At 44.0% G+C, this 22,047-nt stretch overlaps 1 protein-coding gene across 1 annotated transcript in view; it reads right to left on the reverse strand.

Moving 5' to 3' along the window:
• The window catches only part of LAPTM4B (lysosomal protein transmembrane 4 beta), a 60,049-nt gene that overhangs the window by 8,727 nt on the left and 29,275 nt on the right, over positions 1–22,047 (reverse strand). Inside the window, 1 exon segment of the mRNA XM_042839649.1 lies at positions 14,352–14,447. Coding sequence (XP_042695583.1) covers positions 14,352–14,447 — 96 coding nt within the window.

The raw sequence follows: 22,047 nt of genomic DNA on the forward strand, positions 1-22,047 counted from the left end.
GGAGCACTTCCAAGGCACAGCAACTTCCAGATTTACTTCTAAAGAGCCCATGGGGCAATGTGAATACATTTCAGGGTCTGACAGCAAACAATACCTATGAGCTATTCATTAAAAGCACTAAAATTAAAATTCATAAAAGGACTTCACACTACATCAAAACACAATACATAAACAGGGACATATGATCAACGCACAATTGGAGTAGAATTAAAGTCATTGCTACGGCAATCCAGTCCTGATTCTGTCTGGGACCTTTTGAGTTTTAACAAATAATTTGACTTTCTCATGGAAAGATTACCCATTTGTAAAGCAGGAAACACTATTTGAAACATCTTAAAAGACAGCTTTCATTGAATCATTGGGGAAGGGATTGGAGGGGCTGTTAAAGATCATCTAGTTCCAACCCCGCGATGGGCAGGGCTGCCACCCACCAGACCAGCCTGCCAAGGGCCCCACCCAGCCTGCTCTTAAATGCCTCCAGGCATGGGGCACCCACAACTCTCTGGGCAGCCTGTGCCAGCGCATCACCACCCTCCAAATAAAAAAATTCTTCTTAACATCTAAACTAAATCCTCCTTGTTTCAGTTTAAATCCATTCCTCCTTGTCCTGTCGCTATCTACCTGCATAAAAAGTTGTTCCCCCCTTCTGCTTGTAAGCTCCTTTTTAGTATTGGAAGATAGCAATGAGGTCTCACTGAAGCCATCTCTTCTTGAAGCTGAACAATCCCAACTCCCTCAATTTTTCTTCATAAGAGAGTCCTCTGATAATCTTCATGGCACTCCTCTGGACCTTCTTTAACAGCTCCATATCTTTCCTGTACTGGGGCTCCTAGGCCTGGACACAGTACTCCAGAAGGGGCCTCATAAGGGCAGTGCAGAGGGGACTATCCCCTCACTCTCCCTGCTGTCACCCCTCTTTTGATGCAGTCCAGGATACTGTTGGCCTTCTGGGCCGCAGGAGCACACTGCTTTCTCATGTCCAGCTTTTCACTCATCAGGACCACTAAATCAATTTAAAACCCTCTTGGCTGAAACTTGTATATGGCTGTATGAGACAGGGACTAAACTGTGGATACGCTTACAATCTAAGTATATACTTGCAGAGAATTTGACCTGTACCTGGAAATGTTTACCCCCAGTGCCTCATCACAGCCACAGTACACAGCAGTACATCTCATCCTCCTGCAGCAGTGACTTCTGCTTCCCAGACACCCAGGCCATTATCAGTAATCTCTATGAGAGGCCCAGGTAGACATTATGATAATAAAAAGAAAGTCTTTACTGAGAGGGCAGTGAGACACTGGAACAGGTTGTCCAGTGAGGTTGTGGATTCCCCCTCCCTAAAAGCACTCAAAGCCAGGCTGGAGGAGGCTGTGAGCTACCTGGTCTAAAGGGATGTGTCCCTGCCTATAGCAGTGGGTTGTTACTAGATGATCTTAAAGGTCCCTTCCAACCTAAACCATTCTGTGCTTCTATGAATCTATGATGTCCAGGGAGGAGAGAGGGCAAAAGAAGCATTTTGTTTCAAGCAGCTGATGTAGAAAGTATCAGTAGGTACAGGCTTTCCTTCCTGTTTAATTAGGGAGAGAGAGTAACCACAAAGTGAATAGTGATAGACAGAGTATGGCAGAGCCAGTGCAAGAATCGTGAAGTGCTGTTGGGTAAAAGTGCTGAACCACAGGAATTTCCTCATCCAGGAACCTCTGTCCAACATACAGCCCCAGCACAGTGATGGGAGGAGAGCTGGCACGGGCTGCAGGCTGACATAAAGCATTACTGCATGTCTTCTTGGCTGAGGCTGGTCTTTTAGCCCATTCCTTTCTGAATTCAGGATGAAGCTTCTCCTCAGTGTAACACAGGGCTGATGCATTGGATTCAGGGAAAACTTGATTGTGATCTGAAATTTCAAGCAGCACAAGCCCAATTGCACTGGGTTCATTTCATTTCAGTGATCCCATCATGAGATCAACTACCTATCTGTACCAGTCTAAGAATGTAAAAGTACAGGTTGATAAATGTACAGGTGTTCTGTGGTCTGAAGGAGTTTTCAGACCACAAAATATTGTCCAATCATATTTTCTAATTTCATGTTGACTTCTTTGCTTTCCTGTGATTCACCTCTTCAAGAGGAGAGGGATTTCCTTCCATAGCTGTGGTGCCGTGAGAAGCCATTAATTGCAGCCTAGACAACTTTCATCTGTGGGGAAGCAAGCAAGCAGTTTACAAACAGCACAAAGCCCTGAAGCTGAGGAAGAACAGCCCCCAGGCACCAGCACATGCAGGAGACTCTCAGCTGGGAGCAGCTCTGCAGAAAAGAGCCTAGTGGTCCTGGTAGACACCAAGGAACTGCCCCACTAGACCTGCTGTTCACAAACAGGGAAGGTTTGGTGGGAGATGTGGAGGTTGGAGGCTGTCTTGGGCAGAGTGATCATGAAATGATAGACTTCGTGATTCATGGTGGAGCCTGGAGGGGGAATAGTAAAACTGCTACCTTGGACTTCAGGAGGGCGGACTTTGAATTGTTCAAGGGACTAATAAGGGGAGTCCCCTGGCATTCAGTCTTAGCGAGTAAAGGGGTCCAAGAGAGCTGGTTGCTCTTCAAGAAGGAAGTCTTAAGGGCGCAGGAGCAGGCAGTCCCCCTGAGCTGCAAAATGAGCCGGCGGGGAAGAAGACCGGCGTGGATGAATAGGGAACTATTCCTGAGGCTCCGGGAGAAAAAGAGAATCTACCGCCTGTGGAAAGAGGGACAGGCCACTCAAAATGAATACAAGGAAGTTGTTAGGATGTGTAGAGGTGAAATCAGAAAGGCAAAAGCCCAGCTTGAATTTAACCTAGCCACTGGCGTGAAAAGGAATAAAAAACTCTTTTATAAATACATTAACAGTAAGAGGAGGACAAAGGAGAATATCCACTCTTTGCTGGATGAGGCTGGGAATGTGACTACTGAGGATAAGGAAAAGGCAGAGGTTCTGAATGCCTTCTTTACGTCTGTCTTTAAAAGTCAGACCAGTTATCCTCAGGATACTCCTCTCTCTGACCTGGTAATCTCGGCTGGGGAGCACACTAACCCCCCTGTGATTCTGGAGGAAACAGTCAGAGACCTACTGCTCCAACTGGACTGCCACAAGTCGATGGGGCCAGATGAGATCCACCCGAGAGTGCTGAGGGAACTGGCGGAGGTGATAGCCGAGCCGCTTTCCATCATCTGTCAACGCTCCTTGTTGACCGGTGAGGTCCCAGATGACTGGAGGCTTGCCAATGTGACTCCCATTTATAAGAAAGGTCGTAAGGAGGATCCGGGGAACTACAGGCCTGTTAGCCTGACCTCGGTGCCAGGGAAGGTTATGGAGCAGATCGTCTTGAGGGAGATCATGCGGCATGTGCAGGGTGACCGGGGGATCAGGCCTAGCCAGCATGGGTTCATGAAGGGCAGGTCCTGTTTGACCAACCTGATCTCCTTCTATGATCTAGTGACCCATCTGGTGGATGAGGGAAAGGCTGTTGATGTGGTCTACCTAGACTTCAGCAAAGCCTTTGACACTGTCTCCCACAGCATTCTCCTGCAGAAGCTGGCATCCAGAGGCTTGGATGGGTACACTCTTGGCTGGGTAAGGAGCTGGTTGGAGGGCCGGGCACAGAGAGTGGTGGTAAATGGAGTCAAATCCAGCTGGCGACCGGTTGTGAGTGGTGTTCCCCAGGGGTCGGTGCTGGGGCCTGTCCTCTTCAATATCTTTATTGATGACCTCGATGAGGGCATCGAGTGCACCCTCAGTAAGTTTGCAGATGACACCAAATTGGCTGGAAGTGTGGATCTGCCTGGGGGTAGCGAGGCCCTACAGAGGGATCTGGACAGGCTGGAGAGCTGGGCTGAAGCCAATGGGATGAGTTTCAACAAGGCCAAATGCCGGGTCCTGCACTTCGGCCACAACAACCCCAGGCGACGCTACAGGCTTGGGGCGGTGTGGCTGGAGGACTGCATAGAGGAAATGGACCTGGGGGTATTGATTGATGCTCGGCTGAATATGAGCCGACAGTGTGCCCAGGTGGCCAAGAAGGCCAATGGCATCCTGGCTTGCATCAGAAACAGTGTTGCAAGCAGGAGCAGAGAGGTGATTGTTCCCTTGTATTCAGCACTGGTGAGGCCGCACCTCGAGTACTGTGTCCAGTTTTGGGCCCCTCACTGCAAGAAAGATATTGAGGCCCTGGAACGTGTTCAAAGGAGGGCAACAAAGCTGGTGAGGGGTCTGGAACACAGGCCATATGAGGAGAGGCTGAAGGAGCTGGGAATGTTCAGCCTGGAGAAGAGGAGGCTCAGGGGAGACCTCATTGCTCTCTATAACTTCCTGAAGGGAGGTTGTAGTGAGCTGGGGGTCGGCCTCTTCTCTCGTGTCATTAGTGATAGGACCAGGGGGAATGGCTTCAAGCTACAGCAGGGGAGATTCAGGCTGGACATTAGGAAGTATTACTTTTCAGAAAGGGTGGTCAGGCACTGGAACGGACTGCCCAGGGAGGTGGTGGAATCACCGACCCTGGGGGTGTTCAAGGAAAGACTGGATGTTGTGTTGAGGGACATGGTTTAGTAGGAGCTATTGGGAATAGGTGAACGGTTGGACTGGGTGATCTTTTAGGTCTTTTCCAACCTTGGTGATTCTATGATTCTATGATTCTATGATTCTAAGTTGAACGTGAGCCAGCAATGTGCCCTTGCAAATAAGAAGGCCAATGGTATTCTGGGCTGCATTAGGCAAAGTTTTGCCAGCAGGTCAAAAGAGGTGATCTTATCTACTCAGTACTGGTGGATACCACACCTGGAGTACTTTGTCCAGTTCTGGGCCCATCCAGAGTGACCTGGACATTCTGGAAAATGTCCAGCGCAGGTCCACCAAAATGCTGCATAGCATGGAGCACCTCTCCTGTTAGGAGAGGCTGAGAGAGCTGGCACTGCCCAGGCTGGAGAAAAGGAGGCTCAGGGGGGATCTCATCAGTGTCTATATCTGAAGGAAGGGTGCCAAGAGGATGGAGACATGCTCCTTTCAGTAGTGCCCAGTGCCAGGACCAGAGACAATGGGCACAAACTGGAGCACAGGGACTCACTCTGAGCACCAGGCAGTGCAGTGCCGGAGCACTTGCACGAGTTGCCCAGTAGCTGTGAGATTTCTTCACTGGAAACCTTCAGAAGCTGCCTGGCCATGGGCCAGCCTCGGCCATCCTGAAGTTCTGTAATCTTGGTGTTACATAAAAAAAATACTTTTGTTGGCTTGCTATAAAATCTGTGACTTGGTATTTTAATGAATTTCCCCTATTTCTTTTGCTAAGGCAGAGAGACATTTTTCCTTGTTTATCTTTTTTGCAACTTGTGATTTTAAAGACCTCTGTCACATTCTTTTCTTGTTCTGTCTCTCTTCCAACTGAGGATCCTCACGTCCCTGCAGAACAGTCTTCACTTAATTCTGTAATACTAAGTAACTTATTTGGCACTTTTGAGTCCAGGATAAAGCAGATTTCCAAGGCCAGGCACATTAGAGAAGCAGGAAAGGTGCTGGACAGGGAGCTGACCTCAATCTGAATGATGCTTCCTTCACACTCAGGAGAGTGCCAGGCTTTTTCCTGTACATGAATTCTGCTCTTCCAGTTGAGATCAATTATGCCACGGAAGCAATTCTTTTTCTTTGCTGCTTACAAGTATCTGAATTGGCTGCTCTGGTCACATGAGTGCAAAGGAACCTCTTTTCAGGAGAGTAAAAAGTGATGTTTACAAAAATCGTCCCATCTGCCTATTTTTCCTTCCTCTGTCTTCAGATAAACAACCTCTGGATACAGAGCCAGAGTTTCATATTAGTGCCAGATAGCATTTAATATCAAATGAGAAATGTTTTACTTCGCTGTATTCACAGATGTGTTTCCTTGAAAAGTTTGCCCAAAACATTCTAGTTAATTGCTATTGGTTTAAGCGTTTCATGATTCTGTCAAAAGATTCATGAATCTGTCAAATCCCAGGAGACCTTCCTCTCAACATGGACAGGAAGTATTGTCATGTTTTTATGCTTGCATTTCCATTGGAAACCACACTAGAATGATTGCAGATGGAATAACTGGAAGCAGACTAGCTTGGAGACAACTTATAACTGAATGATTGAAAAAGTAGGCCTCAGTGCTGCAAAATATTCTGTATAGAGTCAGGGTTTTCACAAAACTGCTCATTTATTTATAATTTATTATTATTTAAGCCACCAGCTCTCCAAGACACTGTTTAAGAAACTTTACATGATTTACTTATGCATTTCTATAATGAAACAAAACGGTTTCATCACTGCAGATAGATGTGTAAATGTATGTATTACTAGGGCACAGCAATATTTAGAAACAGATTGTGATTGCTCTTGCATGGGAAGAAAATTGGATTGAGGAAACTATTGTCTATTTTTTCATCATGCACAACCTCATAAAAGTCATCCAGAATAATGATGTAATTATCCTCTCTGTTCAAAGCATGGAGAGATAGTGCACCTCAGGCCACAAAAGCCTTTCTGCATCTTGGCCAGCCCTCTGCTGCTGCGTCTCCCATTGTGCATCATGATCTCGTGTGGACAGCGCTCATCATTCATGCTTTCAAAACGCATTCAGTGGATGAGCATGTGATTCCTAAGGGAGCACTGGACTGCATGTCACCAGTACTGATGACTTGGAGAAGTACATTATGGTTCAGTGTAACAAATGGTTGATGCGCTGTCCTGAGTGCACACGCTGTGAGAGCACACTAATCTTTCAACTGACATTTTTATTACTAACATCCACCTCCAACCTTGTCGCCTCTTATAATTACATTTGCTCCCACTCCAGAGTTTACAAGATGAAGTTAACCTATAGATAGCTCCCAAGGGGCAGCCAAATTGTTTAATAGCAGTGGTCATCTCCCAGGAGTGTTGTTATCAGGTGTGCCTGCACTACAGATAGAATCATAGGATGATTCTAGGTACTGTTGGAAAGACTTCCATCTTATGTTTATCTCACACCAGATGGACTGTTCTGCTCTCTCTGTCTAGGGATGTGGACAGTCATCTTTGCGCACCACAGCAGAGATAGGCCAATTGTAAAATCTGGAGGCAGATTTTGATCTCATTATAACTTTGGGAGCAGTAAGATATGGGACTTTGAGATGTCCAGTTCTGTCTTCCATAAATATTTCTCACTAATTACTATTTTTATACAAGCACATTCTTTTTGTGTCACTAATATAAAATACAATTTGTCTTGCACAATGCGCTTAGGCATTTCCTAGTGAAAACAGAAGGAAAATCCTTGTTTATAACAAAATTACTGTAACACTGCATTAAGACTACAAAGCACCAGTGTCAAGAAAGGTGATGGAATGGCATCTTGAGATAAAAGTCTTACACTTATGTAGAAATCTCTTAATGTTTGTAAATCACATTTGTAAAGCACCTGTCAAACAGAAGCTCTCATGAACTTTTAGTTTTTTTTTAAATCTGGCACATGACTGACAGTTCAGCCATTCTGGAGTTAAGCAAAGTTTGCTATGGCATTCATTTAAATCAGATCTCACTTTCCTCACTGCTCGTAAGACAGAAGACTGGGACTGTGAGCGCTGTGCAGCCCAGGACAGGCTGCAGCGGAGGAAGGAAGCCTGATTTCTATAGTCTTGAGGGAGGCTTGGGAAGAAAGCAACTGCTCTACTGGAAGCTCTCGCCTTTATGGAAAATGAATACAGACTGGACAAAGGGTTCAGAATTCACCAGAAGCTGCTCACTGCAGGAAGTCAGTCTTCTAGACAACTGTCACACCCTCAGCAAAACAATGGCAGCTGCACAGCCTCCCCAGTAGCCTTGCTAAGCTCTAAGCTTTGTTTCAGTGCAATCTCTAGGAGAACAATGCCACCTACTGAACCACCACCGACAGCATCTCCCTCCTACCCAACTTACAGCTGATGTTATTTCCCCCTCTGCGTAGCTCATAGCGTTGGAGCACAGGAGCCCAGGGCTAGAACAAGTGGGTCTTGTGGGGAGCTGCTCCTCCACTTGGCAATGGCCCAGCTTGCTCTGAGCAAGGTGATATGATGCAAAGCTAGCAGGGTGAGCTCGCCTTTGAGCTGAAGGCAGCCTCACAGAAGGGCAGGGACTCTAGGGCCAACCCACTACTCTTCCTGGTTTGAACAATATTTGCTTGGGTGTATTCAGGCTTCCCCCATGCTTCTTTATGCTGTGTAACTACACAGGCTTGAGCTTGACCTGAAAAACCCATACACATCCTCGGCAATAAGGATTTAAGCTGTCACTGGCTTTTTTTTTGCCACACTGATACATATCCTCAGAATTATACTGAAGACTTGGACTCATTTTCTGAAGCCTACAAAAAGGCAGCTGTCCGATGGCAGTGAATCAAGGCTGCTAGAAAACGGTCTGTGAAGAAACACTGTCAATTTATAAACACTTTTTTTTTTCCTCCTGCATTGCAACACTCTGAATTATTGAATTTAAAAAAAAAGATATGGAAGAACTAAATTACACATCTCCTCTTTGTGTTTTTTCTTTAATTATGAACAATAAAAACAGATTTCTCTCCTTCTAATGCAAACCTCTTACTGTTGTTTTTTTTTATGTTCATTTGGTTATTTTTAATGCATTAGAGTAATTCCAGTATTTGAGCTGCAAATATCACTGGATATATTTCGTTTGACTGAAATAAGATTATATTGAGGAAAACAGATAAACAGTTTTTGATCTCGTACTTTTACGTGCAAGTGAATGTAAATTTAGTGATTGTAAAGAGAAATGAAAATGTTTTGGAAGTGTTATTTTTCATCTTAGGACAGCATTTGCCCAATACTGACACCATCAACAGCCATTTCCAAGCAGCACAGCTGGCTTTTGATAGCAGGCACCTGGTAATAGCTGAGACCTATAACAAGAAGTTCGATTGGCAAAGAGCACTAAGCAACAGAGCAAACAGGCAGCATGAAGCAATTCAGCAGAGAATGCTGGATTTTAAGAAAATATCCGTACTTAAACACGGAAATATCAGAAGAAAGAGCTGAGTAGAGATAATAGGTAGGTGGAAATGTAGAAAAAAAAAAAAAAGGAAGAAGGAAGAAGCAATGCAACCTCTTCATTAAGACTCAAGGACAACTGACAAGGGATAAGACTTCACTGCAGTGGAAAGTGAAATGCTGGAGCAGCAGAGTAGCTGTTTGTGGGAAGAAACAGGTTGTTCTTACTTTTCTGCAGTTGAGAATCAAACAGAAGAAGCAGAAGTGCTCACATACATTAGAGAGATGTGAGCGCTGGCATCCACATGGGACATGAGCCCTCTGAAAATTCTCTGAGTAAAGACGTTGCTGTGGGAATGTACAATTTGAAGTTCTAAGACCAATTCTGCAGAACAGATCCAGCCTTTGAAAACACTTTCAGGTCTCAAACACAGACCATTACATGTGGCCATTAATTAATCACCTGTTTTAATTCAAGTGCTGGGCAGATCTGCCTGCATCCTTTTTATTTCCTTCTTCTTGCCTCTGTTGCTTCTTCTCTGCCTTCCTCTGTATCTGCTTTCCTCTTGCAGGTTTTATCAGACAGTTTCCACCAAGGAAGATGCAAACTCCTCTGCCTTGCACTCAGCTGAGGCTCTGAGAAGGGCTCAGAGGTTGAGTCATGCATTCAGCATTCATTTGTGGTGTGTGCTTACTTTCAAGTATGCTTGTGGTTGCTAATCAGTGGAAAAAGCTGCCTCTGATTTAGTGGCCTAGCCATAATGTTGCGTATACAGGCCACTGCACAAGACAAGCTACCTGGTGAGAGTTGCCATGTTTCTGGGATTTTTATAATGCACTATGGGGGAAAAAAAAAAACAAAAAACCTTTAACGAAGCAGTTTTCTCAGAGATGTCTTCCATTCAGGTGAGTACCTTCTTGAAACTGGCTCAGGATTTGGAAATCAGAAGTCCCAAAGATCCTCTCAGAAACAAACATTTTTGCACATGGTATGTCTGTTTCTGGGCTTCATCTCACAATTCTGTCTAATTGGCATGAGTCTAAGGATCCTTCTCTCCTGTACATAAACTAGTCACCTTCCACACATGCAGAATTACACAATAACATGAAGACTGGCTCTTCCAACCTCCTGCTCACAGGAATCATTTAGCAGGAATGAAAGACCTAACTGCACTGCTGAAATAGGTCTCCCATTGCTTTGGGAAAGGGAGAACAAACAAAGGAGTGTTGGCAGATTATTTACAAACTACTTGGTTGTCATGTCAACAGAACAAATATGTCTCTGCTAAAAAAATGCAAATGAACCATTGCAGATAAACGTGTGTCAGATAGGATTCATTGGAGTGATTTGGTGAAGTATGTAAGTAACTAAATCCCAGTTTGAGGAGAGATATTTACAGCTTTACAGCTCACTGGCAGTATGACTGGAGATGAAACTTTCACTGATTAGCTACCATGAGGGTTAAAAACAAACAAAATGAAATCCCCTGACTGTTCAAGAGCACAAAGAAGCTGTTCATGCTGCAGAGAACAAATAACTTTGTGTAATCTTCTGCACTCATAAATTGGCAATATTTCCAAACTGGACCATCATTTCCATGGCACTGCTGTGACAGTTTAAATCAGTGTAGAAAACAAATCTTCATCCGTGGTGTGCTCAAAGCAGCTGGCAAGAAAAGCAATCCCAGACTGAGAAAGGAGAAAAATTGTTACCTCAGGTTACCGTGGTTCATTGTGTGGGAGCTACCTTACTGCAATGCCAAAATCTCTTGCAGCATTGGAATAAAGCTTAGAGGAGGGAGATGATTACATGTTCCTGAGCAACACTGATGCTGTTGTGACTAAGTTACAGAACTGGATCTCCATTATTTCTACAGCTGGACCTGCCACTATCACCCTTTGGCGCATAACATCATGATATCTTCCAATCAGCTGGGGTCCCCAGCCCAGCACCTGCTGGTCCCCAAACTGGCTGTCATGGAGCCAAGCTGGGTACATTCCTGTGGTGTCAAACTTAAATGAAGGGTCACAGAAAAAGGATATTTCACCTAATGGAGTTAACAGGAACGTCCCATTCACAACCAGCAGTGGAGAGGACGTGCCTTTGTTCCAGATGGCAGGCTTGCAAAAAGCGTGGCTTAAGCCACTTACATTGTGTGACAAAAATCAGATTACCTGGTAGTCAATAGCTGCAGCAACTGAGTTACAGTTCACATCTATCAGCGTTATTATTAAGATCAGGGAAAACTAACTAGAAATTTCTGTGCTGGGAATTTCCCCCTAGAAACAGTCTACACTTTGCTTGTTCTCACGTTTTGAGTTACATGAGAATTAAACCATAAAAAGAAGGAAGGGAAACAACCGAATATTAAATCCAATCCCATATTTAAGCTCAGATTTTCACTTCTGTTTGTACAGATTGATGCTGTTTCAGCTAATGCAGATGATAAGTGTACACATACATAAACAAAAACAAAAAACAAAAAATGATTCCTGAATACAATATGCCCCATGGATAAAATAGATAAAATCTACTGCTCTGTTGGAATTCATGTGGCAGGTCTGATTCCAAAAATTACAGATTTATTTTGAAGCAGAGGGCAAGATGGACCCACATTTTTTAAGAAACTTGTAGTTTATAATTTAAGGGCATGTTGGGGTGAGGGGCCATGCCAAAAGAATTTTCCCAGCATCAAAGAGAATGAAAACGTATTGTTTTATACATGAATGCACTTCAGTGTGGAAGGAATGTTATACAATTCAGCAGACAAGAGTGACCTATCAGAACACTTCTAAATTTCTTGGTGTTCCTTCAAGATTCCTAAAATCTCCGAAGTCCCCAGCACTCAATTTTCTAAGCCCCATTCTTCCACACTTCATTTTGATATTTCTTTTTTTCCAGCTGTTTTGAGATCACTTTAAAAAATTATGTGAAAAGGGATTTTTGCTCATCTCTTTCACTCTATGCACAGGAAAAAAAATCTTTTCCAGCCCTCCACTTGGGGAATAGAGGAAGAACATAATCTTCTTGAATCTTCTCATTCATAATGAAAAGTGATGAGGATTTAGCCCTACAAACTGTTATTCTCTGCTGAAGTTTAGCAATAAGCAGAAGTAAAAAAGGCTGCTCAAGAGCGCGTCACCTCTTCCATCACGTCCCTGAGAGCACTGCGCTGGCAGGTGTCCATGCAGTTTCTTTGGGAAGGATGTTCATAAGGTGGAGAGAGGCTGTGAAACTTTGAGGTGAAGGAACTGGAGAGAAGCAGTCAGGCATGGGTTTTACTGAATCTTGCTGCCATGCCAAAACCCAGACAAGTAGACTCTCTGTTCTCTTGCCCCTTTGGGCCTGTGGAACTCTTCCCCAACAGCACAGCTCTTTAGCACTTCTGTACTCCTGAACTAGAATTTCGTGGTGAAAGTGACAGCTGAGAAATCCCAACCAGTACTTTCCACAGGACTTGATCTAAGGTCATTGCATTGAGCTTACTTACAAAGAATGAACAAAAATACATCATAGCTGAAAGCAAGAGATTCTGACCACAGTCACATGAATAAAATGTACAATGGTCAGGGCACTAGCCAAGGGTGTGCAGCCTTTACCCAAAACCTACATCTGCCAGGGCTGTCTTGTAAGATCAAGATAAACAAAGTTACATTAAAATCTCAGTGCAAGAATATGCCATCTGTATAGAAGTATATATAAGGGCTGTCTTTCCTCACAGAAACACTTACAAGGAATTAAAAAATGAGGAGGCAGCTCAGATCTCTTTGGTAGATATATGCATAATTACAGGGTAACTACAGAAGCATTGAGAGAAGTGTAGTAACCACATATCTCTGAAAACCAGTCATCTGCTTTGCAAAGGCAGCAGTGTAATAGATGCTTTTAACACAGGTTTTAAAAAGCGTTGGTAAGTCGAGTTTTTTAGATAGCTCAGCTGGCATTTTGCCACCAGTGAGCCTGCCAGCTCTGTGGCTTGTGAAGTCAGCAATGCTTGAAGATGAGTTACAGCCACCCACAAGCTGAACAAAGGAGCTATCAAAATCATTTCACATAAAACTCCTGGTTTTACTCAAAGTAGATTCCCCTAAAGAATGTAGTAATATTTCTTAGTTTTCAATAAACCCATATTTTTACACCTAAATGTCCTAGTTGCCAGCTCTGATAATAGCCTGTAACATTTCTTATGCTTTTCTTAAAGCTCCAGATACTGGAGACAAATGCAAGAGCTACTGCTTTGACGTGCAAGCAGTTGAAGTTTCCTAGCCTTTGTGGCTGCACAGGAAATCACTCATTCTAATAATAGTCGACTTAATGTCTCAGTGTGTGGAGACCACACACGCTTTCAGAAAACCTGAGGAAGACAATCCTGAAATTCTACATAGGTACTCCAAAGAACCAAGCTCATGCTGCTATGATTCTGTTATACAAATTACGTAAACTAATTACATAAAATAGTGGATTCACCCAGGGACTGATTTGGCACAGTGCCCTCCATGTGTGGCTTAGGTGGAACCATGTGGTAGCTCCACAGAGATCACTGCAAACACAACTGGCTCTTTCTGGGGACTCCTTCTTGCCTCTTTCCTTCAGTGCCTTCTACAACCAGCAAGAAATCACTTAGCAGTAGCACTGCACATAATCGATGAGCACTGAATTGCTACACAGTGAACTGACATCTGCCATCCTTTGTGGTTAAAATTCATTGATTAACTTTTTTCATGTTGCTCTGTTTCATTCTGTTTCCTTGCTGTACAGAATAATGATGTACTGAGAGATGGATCACCGAACTTGTGTCGCTTTTTAGACACTCTGTGATGATGCTATGCCAAGTGCTGAGTGTCCTAAATCACAGTTTCTCTAACTACATCCACACCTCACAGCAGGTGTAGACAATGGCATCCCTGGTTCCTAATCATGCCCCACACTGTGTAGATAATAGCTTCAGCTGGGACATTCCATGGGATTGTCTTCCAGGCTGAACGGCCCAGTTGTGTCCCTCAGAGTGCAGGGGGGGCTCGTGCCATCTCATAGCTTAATAAGGGATTATCACACAGCTGGAGAGCTCAGGGCTGGCAGCATTCCTGGGATGATGAAGTCAGCTGTAGTTGATGTTTAACACATATTCTTTAGACTATATACATAAAATAAAACCGGTATTTTAGCAACAGGTGCCATTTCAACCACAGAGCACCAGGCTGTTAAATCTCAAGCCTAAACAAAACCAATGGATGACAACTCTCAAAAGAATTAAGATGGTTAACTAAGGAGTCAGAAATCAACAGACAACAAAGATATAAAATAGAATAGTAGAGAAAGGTTTTCTCTGTGGTCTGACATCCTTACCGCAGTGTCATTGGTGGTAATGTACACCAACACTTCTGAGTTGTTTCTGCCATTAATGTATCGATAACAGTTCCACACGCAGCTTATCAAGTAACCCTGTAAAGAGAAGTGTTATATCATTATGTACAGAAAATAAACCATGTATATTTTCATACCACAGATTTGTGCAAATTGGATCCTGGACTGAGCAAAAGCCCTGGCATGGCATTAAGAACAGAAGGAGAGCATGAAGACTGCAAGTTCAATGCAAACAAACACTGAGAAAAACGAAAATGTGATTCTCAAACTTTCTTTTAGTACTAAAAATTTAGCCTCGTGACTCTTTGTTCTTTGTCTTCATGAAAGGCCGTATTACAAAGGAAGCTTTCCATGATGCTCTTTAAGTTGTATGCTTGCTTTAGTCTTGTGACTAGAAGGAACAGACACAGAAAGATCAGGCAGAGCAGTGTGGGGTGAGCTGGGCTCTTCAGAGCTCCATATACAAATCAGGGCAGTTAAACAGTAAAATACTAATACAAATATGAATATAAGCCTGCTTGCTGCAGTGTCTGTAAGCATATCTAGGAATTCAGCAAGTCATCTGACACCAGACCTCACAGTGGGCAGGAGTTTATGGAGACTTGGGTTGGACTGAGAAAGCTGCTTCATTTAGACAGTCTAGACCTATCTGAGTAGAATTTACTGTTTACAGATACTTAGTACTACAGCACACTTATTATGGACTAATTTTTTGAAAAAAACCATCAGTTTCTTTGGGCTTGAATGTAAGCAAAATAACATCACTTTGTGTATATAACCCCCATTTTACTGAAACATGCACATCACATACACAGACTTTCTTTCCTATGCTTCTCTAAATACAGAGATACGTGAGTTCAGTCAGACATCTCAAAGCTATGCATGAAATGTTGCACACTACTAGGAGTAAGTTTTAAAATATAAAATGAATGTACACATGAGATAAGGTGTTGCAGATACAGAATACCTCATGGATGATAGTAAAATGTAAATAGAAATCACTTCTGGGCTCCTCCATAGTAAGGCTCATTAAGTTAAGCATCATTGCTGGGTGGTTAGTGGTACTAGAAGTTGAAGCAAACCCCAGTAAAATGAGTGCAAGCAGGCTGGAGACTGAAGCATCACCGAGCAAATTACAGGAATCCCTTCCTATTTTGCGAGTGGAAGCGTGGCAGGTGACTACGTAAAGATCTCATAAATCATGTGCATTTTTTCAATACTCCATTTAATCTGAGATTAAATCAATGCATTACATATAACTGAAAGGGCCAGGGGTCTTCTTATTCTTGCCTGACCAGAGAAAATTGCCAGTGTAAAAGTATTTACTGACATCTGAAATCATTCCCGTCCTTTTAACCTTTATTATTATAATATAAAAATATTACACATTCCATATGAAGAAACAAAAAGTTATTGCAGCAATAATCCTACCACAGGATCATAAACTGCTGTTTTGCTGTTTTTGTTCTTGGAGCTCACTCAGCTTGGGATAAGGCTGCTGCCTGGCAAAGAGCTAGGAGTCTCCAGCTCTTTTTAAAATGGTTAGGAAAAGTGTACACATCCAGCAACTCCTCTGCCAGCAGGACAAATTCCAGTCTGGCCAGCAGAGAGGAGCAAAGTGGCTGGAAGAGAGAGGAGACAAGAACACATGTGGACCAGCTGGGCTCAGATCCTCAGCATGCCCGGAGCAAGGCTGGTAGAGTGAGGCTAAGCAGTTATCTCTGGAGTTTTCTGCTTCTCACATAGCCACACACAATGATAAAAACAGTGTGCTTTGATAATGCCCATCTTAAATCTTTACTTAGCAGGTTCTGCATAGCAGTCCTTCCAGAAACCTAGTGTATGCAAAGTTAAACTGCTAGCACTGATTGGATTTGCATGTGCATCTCTCTTGAGTGAGTCATATTTTGTGACTCACTTGCACTGATGACCTTCCAAAACCCTCGTATCCTCTTCAGCTGCCCTGCGCCTCCTTCCCCTCCACAGCAGTCACATACGAGCTGTTTTTTAGGATGCCACATGACTCACAGATCACTCGACTGCACATCAGGAAGAGGGTGTTGGTTTTTTTTTTCCACTTGGACCGAGCTGGCTAGCATCCAGTAAGCCTGCTTCCTCTTCTTTATGGCCCTGGATGACTTGGGAATGTTACTTTCTACCATCAAGTGAGGACAAGACATGTCTGAGTGAGATCAGTGCTGAGGAGGTCAGGCTGGCTCTGCACCCTGCGCTGTGGGCTCTGTGAGCCACGGCCTACTGCGACAAGCTGTGTAAATGAAGGACTGTGTCTCTTTCCAGAATTAAGTAGCGATGCCACTGTTGCTAATTACAAACAATACAAAGTCCCTCAGTGGCTTTCAGTGCTCAGAGTGCACTGAGAGAGGCATAACAGCGAGTACAGAGCAGAGTGCCGAATGCAGGACACTTCTGTGCAGACGTGGCACACCTTCACAAGAAACATGTGCACAGTAAAGCCACTCATTTGCAAACCAATCTCTACAATCCCTCTGTTCAAATCCAAACTGAGGGAAGCTCCATTTCAGACTCCTTGGGAAAAGTTATCGGGAGATTTATTTTTGAATTCTCTCATTCTGTTATATGTGGTGAACGTATCGTAGAATCACAGACTCATAGAATATCCCAGGTTGGAAGGAAGCCACAAAGATCATCAAATCCAGCTGCTGCCTGCACACAGGACCACCCCAAATTCCAACTCAATGGCTGAGATCTGCCCAAATGCTCCCTGAACTCTGAAACGCTCCCTGAACCGTGCCCACTGCCCCGTGCAGCCCGTTCCGTGCCCGCCGCCCTCCGCTGCAGCCCCTGTCCCTGACCGCCACCCGCCCCTCCCCTGACGCAGCTCCATGCCGTTCCCTCGGGCCCTGTCGCTGTCACACGGAGCAGAGCTCAGCGCTGCCCCTCCGCTCCCTGTGAGGAGCTGCAGCCGCCATCGGGCCTCCCCTCAGCTCCTCTGCTCTGCACAAACCCAGGGACCTCAGCCACTCCTCGTATGTCTTACTCGTATTTTACTTCAATATATGCACACACAACTGCTTCACCTTCCAGCTGCTGTTCTAGCCCTGCAGCCTAGATGCATGAGGATCTCAGAGGATGAGGTCCACTTTAGCTCTTGAAGTGAAGATGCACACCACAGAGCTGGCAACACACCAGTTTTCTCCTGGGAGTCTGATGTTCACGTTTGGAACTGGCCTTACGTAAAGGTCACTGGATCTCTGCTGTTGAGCCCAAAATGTAGTGAGCAGTATCCTTTCCCACCTGCTGAGGTCCACCGCAGGTGGTCCATTTCCAGTCTCACCAGTTTGTACAGACAACTTATACGCATATCACAGAGACCAGGATAACAGTTTGCTGACACTGTCTCACTGAATTGGAAAACCTCTGGGCTGCCTCTTCCTACCTACTTCAAGCAAAAGAAAGGCCAACAGGGAGAAGGAGAAAAGGCCATCTTCAGCAGCCACAGAGTGCTCAGAGAAGCCTGGGGGAAGAGTTTATTTTGGTTGTGCCTGTGCTTACCAACTCAGGCTGATTTGGGCTTGGAGGCTTTGCCCTGGCTGGGAAGGGCAGGTTGAAGTCCCAGAGTTTCTATTTCAACAGCTGAAGCTGTCAGGGGAAACCAAGGCCCCATTCACCAAAGCAGCTGCAGAGAGGGGTGCAGTCCAAAAGCTGCTGTGCTTTATATGCTTCAAATATGCTACTTGAAGTTCTGTGTACATACTTTTATACTGCTGGATGTCCTTGCTCAGCCAGATAGGAAAGATCTGTGTTTCATGGAATGTAACTTCAATTCTGTTTCCAAACAAAGACAGTAAGTGGTATAACACATTTTGGTCTGCTCTGGAAAAGACTCTGCCTTGGCATGAAATATTCATCCATCCATTTGAAATATCCGTTAGCTACTTGGGATCCAAGTGAGAGCTGTAAAGACAAGTGCCTGTGTGTGGTTGGCTGCCTCTCATTCTTACTACCCTCTTTTGTCCCTCCTTCTTACAGTTTCATGTCCAAAGCACAAAACCACTATCTAATACGTGTATATCTTGATTTCTGCTCACGAGTGTCTTCCTTTATGGGTAGCTACGCTCCAAATAAAAGTAGCTGCACCCAAAATAAAAGTATCCTGATACCAAACATTTCTGATGCATCTTCTGATTCTGTTTCATATTTCCCACCAGATTAATGCAACTTTTCCTAGTGCAGCTTTTCCTAGGTTACAGTGTTTTGATTTCTCTCTTTATTCTTAGTCCAGCTCCAGGGCCAGTGGGAGCTAAAGCATATTTTTATGCACAGCACCTTTTCAGTTTCAAAAACTTGGTACCACCTGTTAAGTCTATCAGCGATAAAGTGTGATGCATGTGATAGTGTCCAGCTTTCTTTTCATGCAGCTGACTCCAAAAATCTACATAACAGCTTTTCTGGAAACACAAGAAATTCAAATTAAAATGCTAACTTGATTTTAGTGTGTGTTTCTGTGTGAGTCATATATTTGTGATTCATTTGCACAATAATATATTGCTAGAATGAACATTAAGAAAAGCAATAGTCTGTAATAATCCTGGCCATAAAGAGCTTTAATGCAAAAATGGAATATTAACTAATATTTCAATCTAACAAGGCACTTTTCTCTTTGAAAAGGATACACCAGCAACTTTAAAATAGAATAAATTTTTTCACTATTAATTTCTCAAGAATTCTTTTTTTGCGTAGTGGTTAGTTTTTGCTATTCCGATTTTATTTGTATTTCTTTTATAATCATAGAATCACAGAATCACAGAATGGCTTGGGTTGGAAGGGACTTTAAAGATCATCTAGTTCCAACCCCCTGCCGTGGGCAGGGTTGCCAACCACTAGATCAGACTACACAAGGACCCATCAAGCTTGGCCTTGAATGCCTCCAGGCATGGGGCTTTCAGAGCTTCTCTGGGCAGCCTGTACCAATGCCTCACTGCCCTCTGAGTGAAGAATTTCTTCCTAACATCTAAACTAAATCTTCCCTGTTTCAGTTTAAATCCATTCCCCCTTGTCTTATCACTATCTACCTGCGTAAAAAGTCAGTCCTCCTCCTACTTGTAAACTCCATTCAAACAGTGGAAATTCACAGTGTGAATGACTCCCTGGAGCCTTCTCATCCCCAAGTTAAACAATCCCAATTTACTCAACCTTTCATTATAAGAGAGATATTACAGCCCTCTAATCATCCTCATGGCCATCCTCTGAATCCACTCCAACAGCTCCACATTCCTCCTGTACTAGGGGCCTCAGGCCTGGACACACTACTTCAGATGAGACCTCACGAAGGTGGAATAGAGGGGGAGAACACCCTTCCTTTCATGCTAGTCCCCCCTCTTTTGATGCAACCCAGTCTGGGCTGCAAGTGCATACTGCTGTCTCATGCCCAGCTTTCCATGCACCAAGATCGCCAAGTCCTTTTCTGCAGGGTTGCTCTCCATGAGTTCTTCTCCCTGTCTCCCCCGAGGGGGCATCACTCATGACTGGCCTTCACCTAGATGTAAAGCCATAGACAATAATCCTCTGGCTATCACCATCCAGCCAAAAATTTATCCACTGAACAGTCCAGCTTTCAAATCCACGTCTCTCCAATTTAGAGATAAGGATATGGTGAAGGACCATGTCAAAGGCCTTGCACAAGTCCAGGCAGATGACATCAGTTGCTTTTCCTTGGTCTGCAGATGCCGTTACTTCATAGAAGGCTACCAGAATGGTCAGCCACAGTGTGCCCTGCACAGGTGAAGCTGCACTAGCTGTCTCGGATCACCTCATATCACATGTGTCTTAACATCTCTTCCAGGAGGATTTTCTCCATGATCTTCCAGACATGAGGCTTACCAGTCTGTAGTTGCCCAAGTCTTCTTTTCTCCCTTTCTTAAAAATGGGAGTGATGTTTCCCTTTTTCTAGTCACTGGGTACTTCACCTGACAGCCACTTTAAAATATGATGGAGGGCAGCCTGGCAACCACATCAGCCAGCTCCTTCAGGACCCTGGAATACCTATCATCTAGCCCCATAGATTTGTATACATTCAGCCTCAGGAGGTGGTCTTGGACTTGCTTCGCTTTTAAATTGGGAGGGATTTTGCTCTTCCAAACCTTGCTTGGAAGTTCAGGGACACTAGAGTCTTGGGAAGCCTGATAGTCAGTAAAGATCAAAGAGAAGAACTCATTAAGTACCTTAGCCTTCTCTACATCTGAGGAGTTTTAGACATCCTTGTCATATTTATTTTACGACATCCAACCCACCCAGGATAAAAGCACAATTACATTCATATCCAGGAGTTTTAAAGAGCATATTTCTTTTGCAATCTGGAAGATCTACACATTCAGAAATGAAAAAAAAAGACAACTCTACTGCTGTGAACATATACATGGGCAAAGCCAATTAAATTAAATTTCTAAATCACAAAATAAAACTGGATATAATTTCCAACATCATCTTAATCCACTACCTTAATCCACCTTCACCTTTTTTTTTTTCTTTTTTTTTTCTTTCAATAACTTTCTCTATTCATGCTGTGTGGAAGAAACATCCCACCCCAGCTCTTCAGGATGTCTCTAACCTCATGAACCTCATGTGTAGCTGCTCCGCAGAGGAAGATCAAGAGCTAATCTGACACAAAACCAACAGCAATTACATCATTATTCCCTGTTCCCTTTTGCCATCCCAGGGACAACCATAGAATCATAGAATGGTTTGGGTTGGAAGAGACCTTGAAGATCATCTAGTTCCAACCCCCCTACTATAGGCATGGACACCTCCCTCTAGACCAGGTTGCTCAAAGTCCCATCCAGCCAGGAATTGAATGCTTCCAGTGATGGGGCATCCACAACCTCACTGGGCAACCTGTTTCAGTGTCTCACCACCCTCACAGTAAAGAATTTCTCCCTAATATCCAGTCTAAATATACCCTTTTCCAGCTTAAAAGCATTTTTCCTTGTCCTGTTGCTACATGCCCTTATAAAAACTCCCTTCCAAACTTTCCTGGCCCCCTTGTGCCTCCTCTTTTCTAGGCTTAAGAGCCCCAACTCTCTCAGCCTCTCTGATGAGATGCTCCAGCTCTCTGATTATCTTCATATCCCTCCTCTGGACCTGCTCCAACAGCTCCATGTATTTCTTGTGTTGGGGCCCCAGAACTGGATGCAGTACTCCATGTGGGTTCTCATGAGAGCAAAGTAGGGGGGCAGAATCACCTCTGTTCACCTGCTGGTCATACTTCTCTAGATGCAACCCAGGATATGGTTGGCCTTCTCGATGCTACTGTCTATGTCACCTATAAAGATGTTAAAGAACATCAGTCCCAGTACCAATCCCTGAGGAACATCACTTGTCACCAGTCTCCACTTGGACACTGAGCTGTTGACTGCAAACCTCTGAATGCTACCATCCAGCCAATTCCTTATACAGCAAGTGGCCCATCCATCAAATCCATTTTTCTCCAATTGTACAACCAGGATGTCATGCAGGACAGCATCAAACGCTTCGCACAAGTCTAAATAGATGACATCAATTGCTTTTCCTTTATCTGCTGAGGCTGTACCTCCATCATAAAAGGCCACCAAGTTTGTCAGACATTACTTGCCTTTGGTGAAGTCATGTTGGTTATCACCAATCACCTAATCTTTATTTTCCATAGTAGGGCCTTTAGGAG

This window comes from Centrocercus urophasianus, unplaced genomic scaffold (assembly GCF_019232065.1).
Source record: "Centrocercus urophasianus isolate 14NV4802_14NV808 unplaced genomic scaffold, USGS_Curo_1.0 seq_11, whole genome shotgun sequence".
Classification (NCBI taxonomy): Eukaryota; Metazoa; Chordata; class Aves; order Galliformes; family Phasianidae; genus Centrocercus; species Centrocercus urophasianus.